At 37.8% G+C, this 14,202-nt stretch overlaps 2 protein-coding genes across 3 annotated transcripts in view; one reads left to right on the top strand and one right to left on the bottom strand.

Annotated features, from left to right (window-relative positions):
- Window positions 1-14,202, bottom strand: part of LOC136693778 (zinc finger protein 420-like) — a 215,209-nt gene that overhangs the window by 157,065 nt on the left and 43,942 nt on the right. The gene's annotated exons all lie outside the window — the stretch shown is intronic.
- LOC136693786 (zinc finger protein 135-like) lies at window positions 4,502-9,478 on the top strand. 2 transcript variants are annotated; one of them, XM_066666945.1, is made up of 3 exons: window positions 4,559-4,627; window positions 6,014-6,087; window positions 6,848-9,478. In XM_066666945.1, the coding sequence occupies exon 3, from the start codon at window positions 7,197-7,199 to the stop codon at window positions 8,184-8,186; it is 990 nt and encodes a 329-aa protein (XP_066523042.1). In that variant the 5' UTR covers window positions 4,559-4,627; window positions 6,014-6,087; window positions 6,848-7,196; the 3' UTR covers window positions 8,187-9,478. The 2 variants fall into 2 exon arrangements, with proteins under 2 accessions (XP_066523041.1, XP_066523042.1); XM_066666944.1 differs by lacking the exon at window positions 6,014-6,087 and having other exon boundaries at window positions 4,502-4,627.

The following is a 14,202-nucleotide window of genomic DNA, read 5'->3' as shown; positions in this document are numbered from 1 at the left end:
GAAGAGAGTGAGCGCAACGTGAGAAGGTCACTGGAGAGCGGCAGAAGCGCTCTGAGAAGAGCGAGAAGAAGAAGCGAGAGAGGAAGCCAGAGAGTGCGACGTGAGCCGTGCGAGAGAGCGCGGTCACGCCCAATTTGGGAGGTATCCTTCCTTTGATTGGATCCTGGGTCTGAGGCTCACGTGACTTGTTTCACGTTTCAGAGAGAGAGAAAAGATTCACGTATACACAAAAATTACTTATACATATTTGTGGTATAACACAATGAGTGTCCTGGATTATTAATATCAAACAACTATGTATATATATCTTGGGTATTTTACGATTACATCCCACTACAATATTATGTTAGAGGTTAGTTACTAATTCGTTTTCCTAATCAGAGACAGAAACTTCCCTTCATGATTAAAACAGTAATACACATCACTTCATTAATTGGTGGACGTTCATCTGAGGACAACAGAGAGTGACATTCATACATATTGCATAAACATATTTATTAAAATTTGATTAAGTCCTTTATGTATTTGGACGGCCTAAGGGCGAGACGTGATTTCGCAAACGTCCACTTGGGGTCGCTGTTGGTCCATGCTGTTCGTCCTGTGCGGATGGGTTAACAGGAGTTCAGGGCGAGTTCAATCCTGTTAGCCATCTGTTGATCTCGCATATGATAAGGTTTGCCATCTTGACGCCGCTCGTTATAAAACTGGATTGTTAATCCTAGTCTTCACCACTTTGTTTGATTTTCTTTTTGCCTAAAAGCATCATAAACTGGGTGTGTTATCTTTAGGGGGGTCATAGCCAGGCGTCCTTTGATGCAGACCTTAGGTGTGTGCGTGTGTGTGTGTGTGGGGGGGGAGGGGAGCAGAGTCTGTACGCACACACACAATTCTGTGGAATGTGGGGTTCTGTTCCAAAAAATCCTTATTAGAGTGGAGAGTCTTCAGAACTTTTCATTTCTTTATTCGATCCATACTCCACTACAATTATATGGAAAAAATATTATTGTTCAATATTAAAAATAATACATTGTAATAACCCATTGATTGCCCTCACACATTCAATTGTATAAATAACTGGATTTTTATTTAAACACCTTAATAAAAAATCTCTGAAAAAAAAACTCTGAAATATAGCCAATGGAACCCAAAAGGTAGGTATTACAAAATAACTTATTGAATTAAATAATCATCCATTTCTGGGAAATAAAATAAACAAATACAAAGTGCAAAACAGCAGCATTCAACGGTAGTGATTAAAACAACCACAATTATCAACAAACATTTAACTGATTTAACATTTTCTTCAACTATTTTTTGGAAGGCAGATTGGCATTCAGGAAAACCAAGAGTCTCAGCTTGGAGGGGTTGATCCGGCCACCCACCCCTCCCCTCCCTGCTTGGTGGTATAACTCTTCGCTGATTGGTACCTTTGCTTGTTGTTCTCTGATTGGTTCAATTACAAGCCTTAGAAAAAAAATGGCTCGGTCTTAGACGGGAACCGGCTCTCATCGTTCACTTACAAGAGCCGGCTCTTTGAACCGGTTCGTTCGCGACCGACACATCACTAGGAGTCACAGAGCAGCTTAATAGGGGAAACTAATGCCCGACACACTAGCTGTTTAAACACAAGTCCAAGATTCAGTTAACATTACTTTATTTTGTATCAATCTTCAAATATCCAAACATTAAAAGAATCAATGAATCGGTCCACAGACACCAATGATCCACAAACGGCATAAAATCCAAATTCAGGCAGTAGTTCACTGGCAAAATCTTCATATCAGCAAAGGCTACAGCGTATTTAAATGGTCAGCAAAAAGTAGGCTGATATTACAAATCATTACAGCCGCCAACACCATGTGAACCATTTAGTGCATGTCATCCCTTAGGTGCACAAGCCCCTCCCCACCACCCAAAAAAAAAACAAAAAAAAAAAACAAGCCTATGCCTATCCTGTTTGTTTTTGCCTGAAAACTATAGGAATTTCTGAATAAAGCTACTGCTATGTTCTGGCTCTTGTTATACAAACTGTAGATGCTAAATGTGACTTAGAATTTTCATTCAGAAAAAAATATTATTGCTTTAATTTTAATACCAATTTATGCGGTTCTTATAAGGAACCTATCTTAATAGGGCTGACTGATGTGTATACACTGATCAGCCATGACATCAACACCTCCTTCTTATAAACTCTGTCCAATCTTTCAACTCCACTGACCATAAAAGGAGCATTATAGTTATACAATTGAATAATGCAGTCAATCTGTATATTTACATGTTTTGCTTTCACACTTTCATCTTGTTTGTCAATGGTAAGGACCACAGAGCAGGTATGTTTTGGGTGGTGAATCATTCCCATCGATGCAGTGACACTGACATGGTGGGGGTTATGTTGTGGAATGAGTAACTTCAGCAGCACTGCTGTGTCTGATCCACTCGTACCAGCACAACACTCACACCACCAGGTCAATGTCACTGTAGCGCCGAGAATGATCCACATCCCAAATCATACCTGCTCTGTTGGGGTCCTGTGGTGGTCCTTACCATTTGAAAAATGAGGTGAAACGAGACTAACAAAATAGAGAAATGTATGAACTGCAGACTGTAACTGTAGAACTAGAGTGCTCCTTGTGTGGAGCTGATAAACAGACAGTGAATGTAGAATCTAGGTGATTTAATGAAGAGGCTGGCCAGTATACATAGTTCAGTCCAAAAATGGTAGGGTCAGGATTTGTTTTAGCATCAAGGTTAGGATTTTATGTAGACCATAAGCTTAGTGTGAGGTTTAACATCAACATTTTGCTGCAGCACACACAATGCACATAGTTATAAGGACACTTCCTTCAAATTATAAAACAATTAATTTTATACATTTGTTTTGTTTTCTAAATCTTATTTCTGTTTATAGGTGACTACAGATGTATGTGTTGCCTACAGTAGCCATGCCTGGAATTTGGGTTATCTTGAAGTATCCTGATGAGTCTTGTTAACTAGGTCTCCATCTGCTGCACCTGAACCACACTGGTTATCACCACAGATAATTTTACAAATTTTTTTTTTTACAATTTTTGCTAATGCTATCATTTAATGCACAATTAATTCAATTAAAAAAGTTTCAATTTATTAATTTGACAATTGCTGAATTTTAAATGTGTGTATATTACAATAAATATGCTTACCTTGAAAGGTGTTGCTTCTTTTTCATTTTGTGATGTTGAATATGGTCCATCAGGTCATCAAACACCAAATTCAGTGTTCCAAGGTTGTGTATCAATTTTCTAATAATTACTTTAGTGTGAAATGTAAAATGATCTTGTCCAGCTGCTGTTGATTGCCCCTTTTCAGCGCTTAGGCTTAGGCACATTAATGCAGGCTAGTTATTTCAAATGAATGATATCACCTCCTACATAATTAGGCAATCACAATTGCAGTAGACTCTGCTTGGTTAAGTTGTTTTCCTAGGTGTGACAATTGAGAATATATGAATATGAGATGTATATATAGTGCAGACTGACCAATTAAATGTTTACAGAGAAGGTTATCGATCAATAACAGTAGCTCTACAGTCAGACCGTGCAATCAGAAGATTTTAAGCTACTTCACCATGCCCCCTTCTCACTCAAGCGAACCAAACGATGTAGGGGAGGACGGGACTAGTTTGTGAACGAAACGCTTCTCGAAATTCTATGTAAGCTCTAGAAAAACAAAATCCCGGACATTTGTGAAATTCTGCCTGACATTTTTTTAAGTCTAAACAAGAGGACATGTCCGGGTAAAAGAGGACGTCTGGTCACCCTAATGTTTCATACTCGAGAATGCAGTTAATGTAGCTTTTCAGTCCTTTTAACAGAACGGTTGTAATCATTGTAAAGTATAAATATTTTCCCTAAGGTAGGTCACGTCTCACTGCCTGTGTGAATTGATGACACTGGGACATCGACGAATGATCCGAGTGCTTCACAAAGTGAAGCTCAGATACAATTTCCTGCATAATGCAGGTATCGAACAGACCGATATTAGTGTACGTTCGATGTCTGCAACACGGCAATGATGATAAGATCTATTTAAGATCAGATCGAATAGAACACGACGCATTTAAGATGCTCCGACCTTTTCCAGACGTCTTGGAGACGTTCGTGTGTTATCAGGGTAGGCTAAATTTGCTTATTTTACCCAGGTCATTGCATATAAATAAGGTATATAATGCACAGAAAGCATTCAGAGGATCATGGGCTGGTTTGCGTACCTTATTGACAGCGAGCAGTATGTCATGTTTTTAATCAGGCGTAATGTCTGCTGCCCAGAGGTCCTTGGAAAGGGGAATCAAGACGGGGATGTACAATTAGGAGACAATTCTGGGACACTACCTTAAAATAGTGCACTATGTAGTGAATAGGGCACAGTTTCCGGCACAAGACTGAACCCGTGAGTGGCGTCTGACGTAATGAGACGGCGGGATTGCTTGTGAGCGGGGTTGTGGGGACTGTCCAATAGGAGACCAGCTGTTATGATTTTCCACTCCATCGTGTGTGAGGGGGCGGGTGTTGTGGAGCGGAGAGTGTGTCTGAGGAAGAAGCGGGAACAGAGCCGCGTGTCTGAGAGAAATCAAGACCTGTTTTTACTGAAGGTAAATATGTGTTTAAAATATTTTTACACCGTTTGTCCCGTGTTTTATTGTATATAAACGTGTTTAAGACATTCACAATGTTTATACCGTGATTTACTAAAGACAAACGTGTTTAAGATATTTACAGCGTTTATACCGTGTTTTACTGAAGATAAATGTGTTTAAGATATTTACACCCCGTTTATACCGTGTTTTATTGAAGATAAACGCGTTTGAGATATTTACACCCCGTTTATACCGTGTTTTACTGAAGATAAATGTGTTTAAGATATTTACACCCCGTTTATACCGTGTTTTACTGAAGATAAATGTGTTTAAGATATTTACACCCCGTTTATACCGTGTTTTACTGAAGATAAATGTGTTTAAGATATTTACACCCCGTTTATACCGTGTTTTATTGAAGATAAACGCGTTTGAGATATTTACACCCCGTTTATACCGTGTTTTACTGAAGACAAACGTGTTTAAGATATTTACACACCGTTTATACCGTGTTTTACTGAAGATAAACGTGTTTAAGATATTTACACCCCGTTTATACCGTGTTTTACTGAAGATAAACGTGTTTAAGATATTTACACCCCGTTTATACCGTGTTTTACTGAAGATAAACGCGTTTGAGATATTTACACACCGTATATACCGTGTTTTATCTAAGATAAACATTAGAGAGACTTTTACACACCATTTATACCGTGTTTTATTGAAGATAAGTGTTTAAGACCTTTACACACCTATATATATATATATATATATATATATATATATATATAAACTTATTTTTTTGATGGTTTAATTAATTTTTCTATAGGGTTTTCTTGTAAAAATTGTAGATAAAACATTTTAAAACTACATTTTCTTCAAATTAAGTGTCATGACGGTAATCACAGTGCTGTTCTGGTAATGACATAATGTTTTGGTGATGACATCAGTTTAATATAATGCAGGTTTATACAGTACAAAAGAAGGGAAAATATATCCCCTTTGTTTTCAAGATGTAAATCTAACAATAACAATATTAAACAGCAGAAACATCCAAACAAAGCACAATAAACAGTGCTCAGCAAAATACAATTTCAAACATGACACTGAAAAAGTGAAAATGTGAGAGGTGCGGTTGAGATATGGAGAGAGATGGTATGTGCAGAGAGCAATTTTAATTGGGAGAGAGAGTGCATGGAAACCTTAAAAGGAGTGTTTTTGTCACTGTTGCTGTATTTCCTGTCTTATCCTGTCATTGGCTCTTTTATTTATTTGATTAACTTTCCATTGTCTATGTTTGTGTCTTTGTTCTGAAGTGTATTGTATTGTCCATACATGCACAGTGTGTACAGCACATTGGAACGCCTTAAACTCCATATGGTCTTTGTCTGTGTCCCTTAGAAGGAAATGTTTGTATCTTGAGAGGACAGGAAGCCCCTCACTCTTTCTCTCTCGGCCCCAGAGCAGGAGATGATGTAAATAAAAGCCATATCATTACCTTATTTAAAAAAAAAACACAACATGTATAATAACTAAAATTTATTCGTACTAACATTTGAGATGCACGTCACAGGCTTAATACTGGACCTAATGGCCATGACCTTATCAGCAACAAACGAGAGAAATATGGATCTTAATCAATGACAAGAATTTGTATCTGAATTTTTAATGTTTTAATTATATTAGACTGAATTTTGAATATCTGAATTTTATTTTTCTGAATTTTTAATATTTGAGTTATATTTGTCTGAATATATTAGATCTGAATTATTTTTGTATGTCATTTGATAAACCTTAAAATTTGAGGTGTGAAATATTCAGATTTGTAAAAGTCACATTAAAAATATTCTGATTGCTAAAATTCTGAGTAAAAAAAAATCAGACTTAAAAAGACACATAAATTCTTGACAAAACTAAGATTGCAAAAATACGAATCTAGGCCAGAGGTCAACCAGTGTGCTTCTCAGGAAAAAGTAAACTTATTCGTGTGTGAAGGTGTTTCTGTGACACAAATCTTTTATTTTCTGATGGAAAGTCAGCTTCTCTGTCCATAGACTTTCAAATGCACGAAATCAAACAAGCATGTTGTTCTGCGCCATAAGATGGTAACACTGACTTATTTTTGATGTTTGTTACATTATTTAAGGTGGAACTGACTTCTATCTGGGAGAATAATGGTCGCCAGGAGAGCGAATTTAACTAATTTATCTCATTCTTCTTTGTCTTCCTGGACAGAAGAACATCTCTTTGGATATTTCCTCTGGCTCCTGTTGTCCACGACAGTTCCACAGTTTTTCCACACATCAATCAAGAAACATTTCCAAGAGGAATATAACATGATGTTGAGATCAGGAGAGATTAAATGTGAGGATATGGAAGACAGAGGCTCCAGTACTCAGGAAACATCCTTGGATACTCCCCACAATCAAACATCTGACAGGAAATCTCAGACAAGGAATCACAAACAGAAAACGTATGATTGTTCAGTTCAGACTGTGGAAAGAGTTTTACTAAACAGCGAAATCTACAAACACACCAGTGCATTCACACAGGAGAGAAACCGTATTACTGTTCAGAGTGTGGGATGAGTTTTACTGAACATTGTAGTCTCCAAAATCACCAGCGCATTCACACAGGACAGAAACTGTATCACTGTTCAGAGTGTGGGAAGGGTTTTACTCGACAGGGTGCTCTCCAAATACACCAGCGCATTCACACAGGAGAGAAACCGTATCACTGTTCAGAGTGTGGGAAGAGTTTTACTGAACTGGGTAGTCTCAAATCACACCAGCGCATTCACACAGGTGAGAAACCATATCACTGTTCAGAGTGTGGGAAGAGTTTTACTCAACAGAATATTCTCCAAACACACCAGCGCATTCACACAGGAGAGAAACCGTATCACTGTTCAGAGTGTGGGAAGAGTTTTACTCAACAGAATAGTCTCCAAACACACCAGCACATTCACACAGGAGAGAAACCGTATCACTGTTCAGAGTGTGGGAAGAGTTTTAGTCACCAGAATAATCTCAAAACACACAAGCGCATTCACACAGGAGAGAAACTGTATCACTGTTCAGAGTGTGGGAAGAGTTTTACTCAAAAGGGGCATCTCCAAACACACCAGCACATTCACACAGGAGAGAAACCGTATCACTGTTCAGAGTGTGGGAAGAGTTTTACCCACCAGAATAATCTCAAAACACACCAGCGCATTCACACAGGAGAGAAGCCATATCACTGTTCAGAGTGTGGGAAGAGTTTTACTCAACAGAATAATCTCAAAACACACCAGCGCATTCACACAGGAGAGAAACTGTATCACTGTTCAGAGTGTGGGAAGAGTTTTCCTCACCAGAGTAGTCTCAAAACACACCAGCGCATTCACACTGGAGTGAAACCGTATCACTGTTCAGAGTGTGAGAAGAGTTTTACTCACCAGAGTAGTCTCAAAACACACCAGTGCATTCACACTGGAGTGAAACTGTATCACTGTTCATTGTGTGGGAAGAGTTTTACTTGTCAGAGTTCTGTGTGGAAACATCACTGCGTTCTTCCAGGACAGAAGCAGTAGCATTGAGTGAGGGAATATCCTCTGTTTTCCAGAAGGCCCTGAAGTTTGTCTCAATGGTCTCAGATAGAGGAATTCAAGGTTCAACCTATGCTCTCTGTTAAAACTGCTTAAACCAGATGTTCTCAAACCTTAATTCCCATTGGTTTAAAACAGCTTTAAAATTACGTTTTTGTATGAACTTATGTAGGAATTAATGTCGTCACATACTCTTGTGTTGTTTGGTTAAGAATGATATAAAACATGGTTTTGTCTTAAAGATATTACTTTGTCTTAACATCTAATGTTTTATATTGCAAAAGCATGATTCAGAAATATTGGATAATCGGTCAACAGTAATCTTACTTAAGTCTGTGTCTTGTGAAGTGTCATGAATTGTATGTGATGTCACTACTAAGGGAGATTCTAGTCTAAAAGAACCATCAGAGGAAAGAGATGCTCCAGTCCTCAATCCTTGAAGACCAATAAGGGGGAATTCCTAAACCTAGTTTAAAAACTACTGGTGTGGAAATTCATACTCTCTTAGGCTTGGCTCTCGCTCGCCAGCTCTTCAACATTTCAGCCCAGGCAGAACAAACCCAGAACAGAGAAAGAAAATGTAGAGAGAGAAGGACAGAGGAGGGGTGGAATGAAGGAGGAGTTTAGATTCACCAAAGGGTGAATCTGCTTGCAGTCTGGAAGCTCAGCTAAGAAAGTCCAGTAATTCCAACATAAGTTTTATCTTTATTTCTAGTAGAAATATTAGAAAGCTATAGTTTAAATCCAGCAAAGCTCAATGCCATGCCCCGAACATGAAAGAAACCTCAAAATGGTGATAAGAGCCACAGGATCTGCGACGAAGGAGAAGGCCACTTCCTCCCTCAGAATGTTCATCTACTAAGGTGGTGTCTCTGAGCAAAGATCCAGGAGAGACATGTATGGACATCTCTCTCAAGGAGGAAGATCAGTAGTAAAGGAGAATTCCACATGCCTGTCAGAATGCCACTTGCTCTGACGGAGTGTTTGCCGTGTTCAAGGCTGTGTCTTTGACCAAAAGCCCAATGGAAGAAGAGGTGCAATGCTACAAGGCCAGTGTCTGCGAGAAGAAAGCCCGGTTCATCTGTGAAGTCCTGAAAGCCATCTCCATTTGTCTCCAGAGATATGCAAGGTCACTGGTTACATTTTTTCTAAGCTCAGGAGACTGGTGCTGAACGCTTTGCTAGGATAAACTATAGGCTTTTTAGAATTTAGGTTAGTTATCATAGAGAAATGTCCTCATATATTAATCTCCCTGCTCCCTCATGTATCGCTGTAATCCATTTCTTTATATGAACGTCTAATATTCATTATTTGATATTACATTTAATAAACCAGTTGTGTGATAAAACCAGTCTTTGGTTATTTGTGTGTGTGTGCACCTTTCTTGTACTAAATTATTACTTTTGGGTCAGATTCAATTTCGGAGCCAAGAACCTACAGCGGGTCAATGAGCATAATTCATTAATAATAATTCTAGCTAATTCTGCTTTATTATGTGTAATGTCGCTCAGCATTATAGCAAACTTGTTCATGCTGAGACTGAACAGGTAAAGACATTTACATGTTACTTAATGGCTCTCAACCATGGAGCTTAACTAAATGAATTAAATAATTAATTATTAATCAAATAGTTATCACTGACTGCTACGACTGTGCAGTACTAGTTAATATTCTATTACAGTATATGGATATTTAACATTTAATACCTAAATTAAAATAAACAAATTACTCACAAATACAAAGCAAAATAATACTTATGCTGTACTTAAATATTATTTATACAACAAATTAAAAGCTTTTATGGCCATAGTGCTTAAACGGATAAATCACAGTTGTACAAGCTAAATGACTAGAATGGTAAAATTGGTCATAACAGAAATAAGATTAAATCATATTTAGTGCTTGAAATTAAGTATTTATTAAACATCACAACATATTTAGTGGGTTATAAGATAAATACCATCTGTATTCACTTTCATTTTATGCGTTTCATGCGGTCTGACGTGCAGTTACCTGCTGTGTACAGACCCCACAAACTGTTTCATGACATTTGTCACAAATAGCCTGAGTTTTTTTACTTGCAGTGTCTATTCACTTGGCACTGCTTCCTTTTCTTCAGTCTACTGCTGTGATACCCTGGGACAACGAAGCCCTGTTTGTGATTCACACAAAATCATGCCCTATCTTTTTTTAGCTAATTCAGCAGTGCAAAGTTTTTACAGGATGCTTTCCCCTACAAAAAAGTCCTGTAGGAATTTGAACCTTTGTGAAGGAATAGTGAAGGTATCCTGTAAGAATTCTGCAGGGAATAGAAATTCCTGTGGGTAAGACCCAGATCCAGATACGCCTACATGAGTATGACATGTACTGCAGGATTTTAATAATTATGCAGGCTTATATATATTCATTGAGAGGACTTGCAAGACTTAATCTTTCATAATGCGTTTATTCTTGTAGGAAACTCATTAAGGTCTGGATTCCCAGTGACTACCTGCAGGATTTGGATACTGCAGAATGCTAGCATTTCTAGAGCAAGAACTAAACCAGCTAGAATTCAGCAAGTTATTTAGAAATTACTTTTATTTACAGTTACTTTTAGAGTGTCATTATTTATGATCATACACAGGGTTATTAATAGATGCACAGTGCTACCATTTCCGTAATAACTTTGTGCTACATCACCAACAACCAGAACAGCACCTCTACAATACATATCCATTTACTTTTAGTACAGCACCATGTCTGGCCTCCGTGTAGTTAATGCAATGCACTCTCGGCCCTGCAGTTTTTTACCTATATCTACCAGCAATTTCCAATGTCATGCTTTAAGATGTCATGTTCATGCTTTAAGAGCGTTGAAGAACATGGTGAAAGGGGGCGCAAACAGTACGCAGAGCAACAAATGGATTACAGTTTGTAATTGTAGAACTACAACGTACTCCTGTGGAAAGTGGAACTGAGAAAATGAAGTAATGGAAGAAGTACAGCTAGTGCACTTGCAGGATATTGTTTTTGGTAATAGCAACATCTGACAATTTTAGCCAGAGAGCAAATGTTTTGTAGACAATTAATTCATTGCTCTTACAGGATTCATCCAGAGTATAAAAATATATACACACCACATATGTTTATTACAGCTCATTGTATCTACACTCATTGCTTTGGAGTCAATCTGTTTCTGTGCATATTTATCATAATTATCCTGTTCATCAATTGTCAGGTCCCCCACCTCAGTGTCATTGCAGTGCTAAGAGTGATCCACCACACAAATAATACCTAACCTGTGGTGGTCCTGACAATTGAGGAACAGGAAACAACGTATGTAGAGAAACAGATGAACTACAGTGAAATTATAGAACAACAAGTTGTTCCCATATGAAAAATGAGTGTAGATACAAGGAGGTGTTCCTCAGTGAGTGTATGCGTATTTAAAGAGGTGTATATGCATGTATAAATAGGTAGGTAAAGAATCATACTTAGGACAGGATAAGTATCAAGCATACAGGACCTTTCTGAAGTTATACACAAAAGCCCAAAAACAAAAGCATAAAATATGAGAAGATACAAAACAGGAGCCATGTCATTATTGGAATGTATGACCTATGGCAGTAGTTTTGGATCATGCAAATAATATTATGGTTATTCTTTTTCTGTCTGGGAACATTATTTCCCATGAGAGAGAGAGACACTAAAGAAATACAAACAAACAAACTTACATCAAGTCAAATAAAACCCAATAGACTGATCATATTCTAATCAACTTCCCATTGAATGGGTTGAATAGAAAAGTAATTGCCATCAATGTCTGGTATGTTTTTCAAATACACACAGGTCGTTTTGATGTCTGAGCACTTAATGAGTTGTACATTGTGAGAGACGGCAATCTATTTAACCAAACCAGATGTGACCACTACCCCAAGTTACAGAATCAACGAATACATAGCCAACTCTAAAAGCTTGTTCTAAATCAACAAATTATTAAATTAACACTACCAACCCTTGTTTTGTAACAACGGCATGAGTCAGTCTTCTATTCAGTGTTTTGTTTGTTTTGGAGTGTACTTTGTGTCCTCTGATAACTGTACGAGCATAAAATGCACATTTCTGCTTTGACGTTAATCCCATACTTTGGATAAGGAAGGTCTCTTGGTGTTGGCAATCTAATTAGAGGGTAACCAAGGAAAAACACATCTTGCTTAATGCAACAATGTTTTGCAAGAACACATTTATTATCTGATCTGCAACAGCAGTGTCCCATTGTGACCCTCAAACACAAAAGCACTTTGGCACCATAATGGACCCCAATTTCTTACAGAAGGTGCAGCATGAAGCAGTATATGGGCATTGTATTATACACTGCACTTTCCATATAATCTTTTAAAACAGTCAACAAATGTAAACAGCAGCATCTCTGCATTGTTGATATCGTCCAGTGTAAGGTCAGCATTCAGCAGCAAGTATGTGCCTTGAACTAAAAGGAGTAGATGTTTGAGATGTGGTTGTGATAAATACCTTTTAAAAATGGAAGACTATAAAAACAATAGAAAGTGCCTGAACTCTGAGGCTTTCTAGTATTTTCTAATGCTAATGGAACGTGGGTGTCTTGTTATACTGATTGGAGTTTCGATGGACAGCAGGCTTTTATTAACTTTTCCAAGCTCTTGCCCAAACACCAGAAGTCTTGGTGGTATTTAGAATCAAACCACAGGGTTACAAGTTGCCGTGTTACCACTAGTAGAGTAGCATGCATATAACCAAAAGAAGCAATTGTGTTAAAAAATGTTAGAAACATCAGTGGTGATGGTCCTTTAACACCTCTTACATACATGCCTGATGATACTGCTTGTGTTTCACCTTCAAAATGCTTGGTATGATCTCGTTTTTCTGTCTCTTGTGTTAATGTATACACAAGAGTAAACCCATTACCCTTCTCAACTTCCCCTTTTGCATAACACGAACTGCATCCATACTCTCCATTGAACTGTGTAGTGTTCTGTACATTACACCAAGCCACAGAATCACACATACAGAGCTAATTATAAACATGTACATGTGCCTCTTTTCCACTGCATTGGACAGAGAAGCCTTCTTTCTCAAGATGAGAACACTCATCAACAAAAGGCTGCTTAAATGAATTCATTGCAGGCCTCTTTTCTCCAAATCAGATTCCTCCAAGAAGCACGTTTCCCTCTCCTATCTGGGGGCAATTCGTTAATTGTAAACTGCAGTGGCCATATGTGATATGGGGATGATCTGAAAACGGGGACACCATCTACATTCCATGACAATGAAAGGTTCATAGATCTAAGGTCATTGAGAGCCTCTATTGCTCTGTACATTGTACCATAATATATGCCACTTATTGCATCTGCACTGCTTTTGGGCCTTATCCACTTGCAATTTAATGATTCTACAAATGTTTTTGGATGGACAATTTGATAAATACAGATCCACATTTGACAAGGGTTTTAATATCCCCTGGGGCAGTGTCACAGGAAGCACAGACAGTGGGAATTTTATCTCCAAAGAAGTATTTACAATTTGGATAGATATATATATACAGTTTCCAAAAAAGAATTGTCACCCAGAGGTTTCATAAACTGATAAAGGCTTGATGGCACACCATTAGCTCCTTCTGGACAATGCAGATTTATCAATTCTAATAGATCACCAATTGCAAATTTTGTTGTTCTTTGTCTCTTTGTGAATTGCCAACACGGACTCATCTTATTTTAGTTTGGCATTTGGGTACATTTTATCTGAGGTTTTTTTTCCAACTGTCTTTCTCTTCATTGGTTCCCACATCCATTACCTTCAAGAGAGTGGATACAATATGTTTGGAATTAGATCAAACACGGAAGTGCATTTTGCAAGTACAGTATGCGTTTTCATAATTACAAGAATGTATGTGTATCTACATTACCATAGCAGAAAGAGTAGTAGTTTCAGGGCTACTTTTTTGCCATCCTCACCCTCACTTTTAAATTCATTGTCTTGTGAA

The sequence above is a fragment of the Hoplias malabaricus genome, chromosome 4 (assembly GCF_029633855.1).
Source record: "Hoplias malabaricus isolate fHopMal1 chromosome 4, fHopMal1.hap1, whole genome shotgun sequence".
In the NCBI taxonomy this organism is placed as follows: Eukaryota; Metazoa; Chordata; class Actinopteri; order Characiformes; family Erythrinidae; genus Hoplias; species Hoplias malabaricus.
The sequence above is the reverse complement of the archived record's forward strand: the minus strand, read 5'-3'. Positions and strand labels throughout refer to the sequence as shown.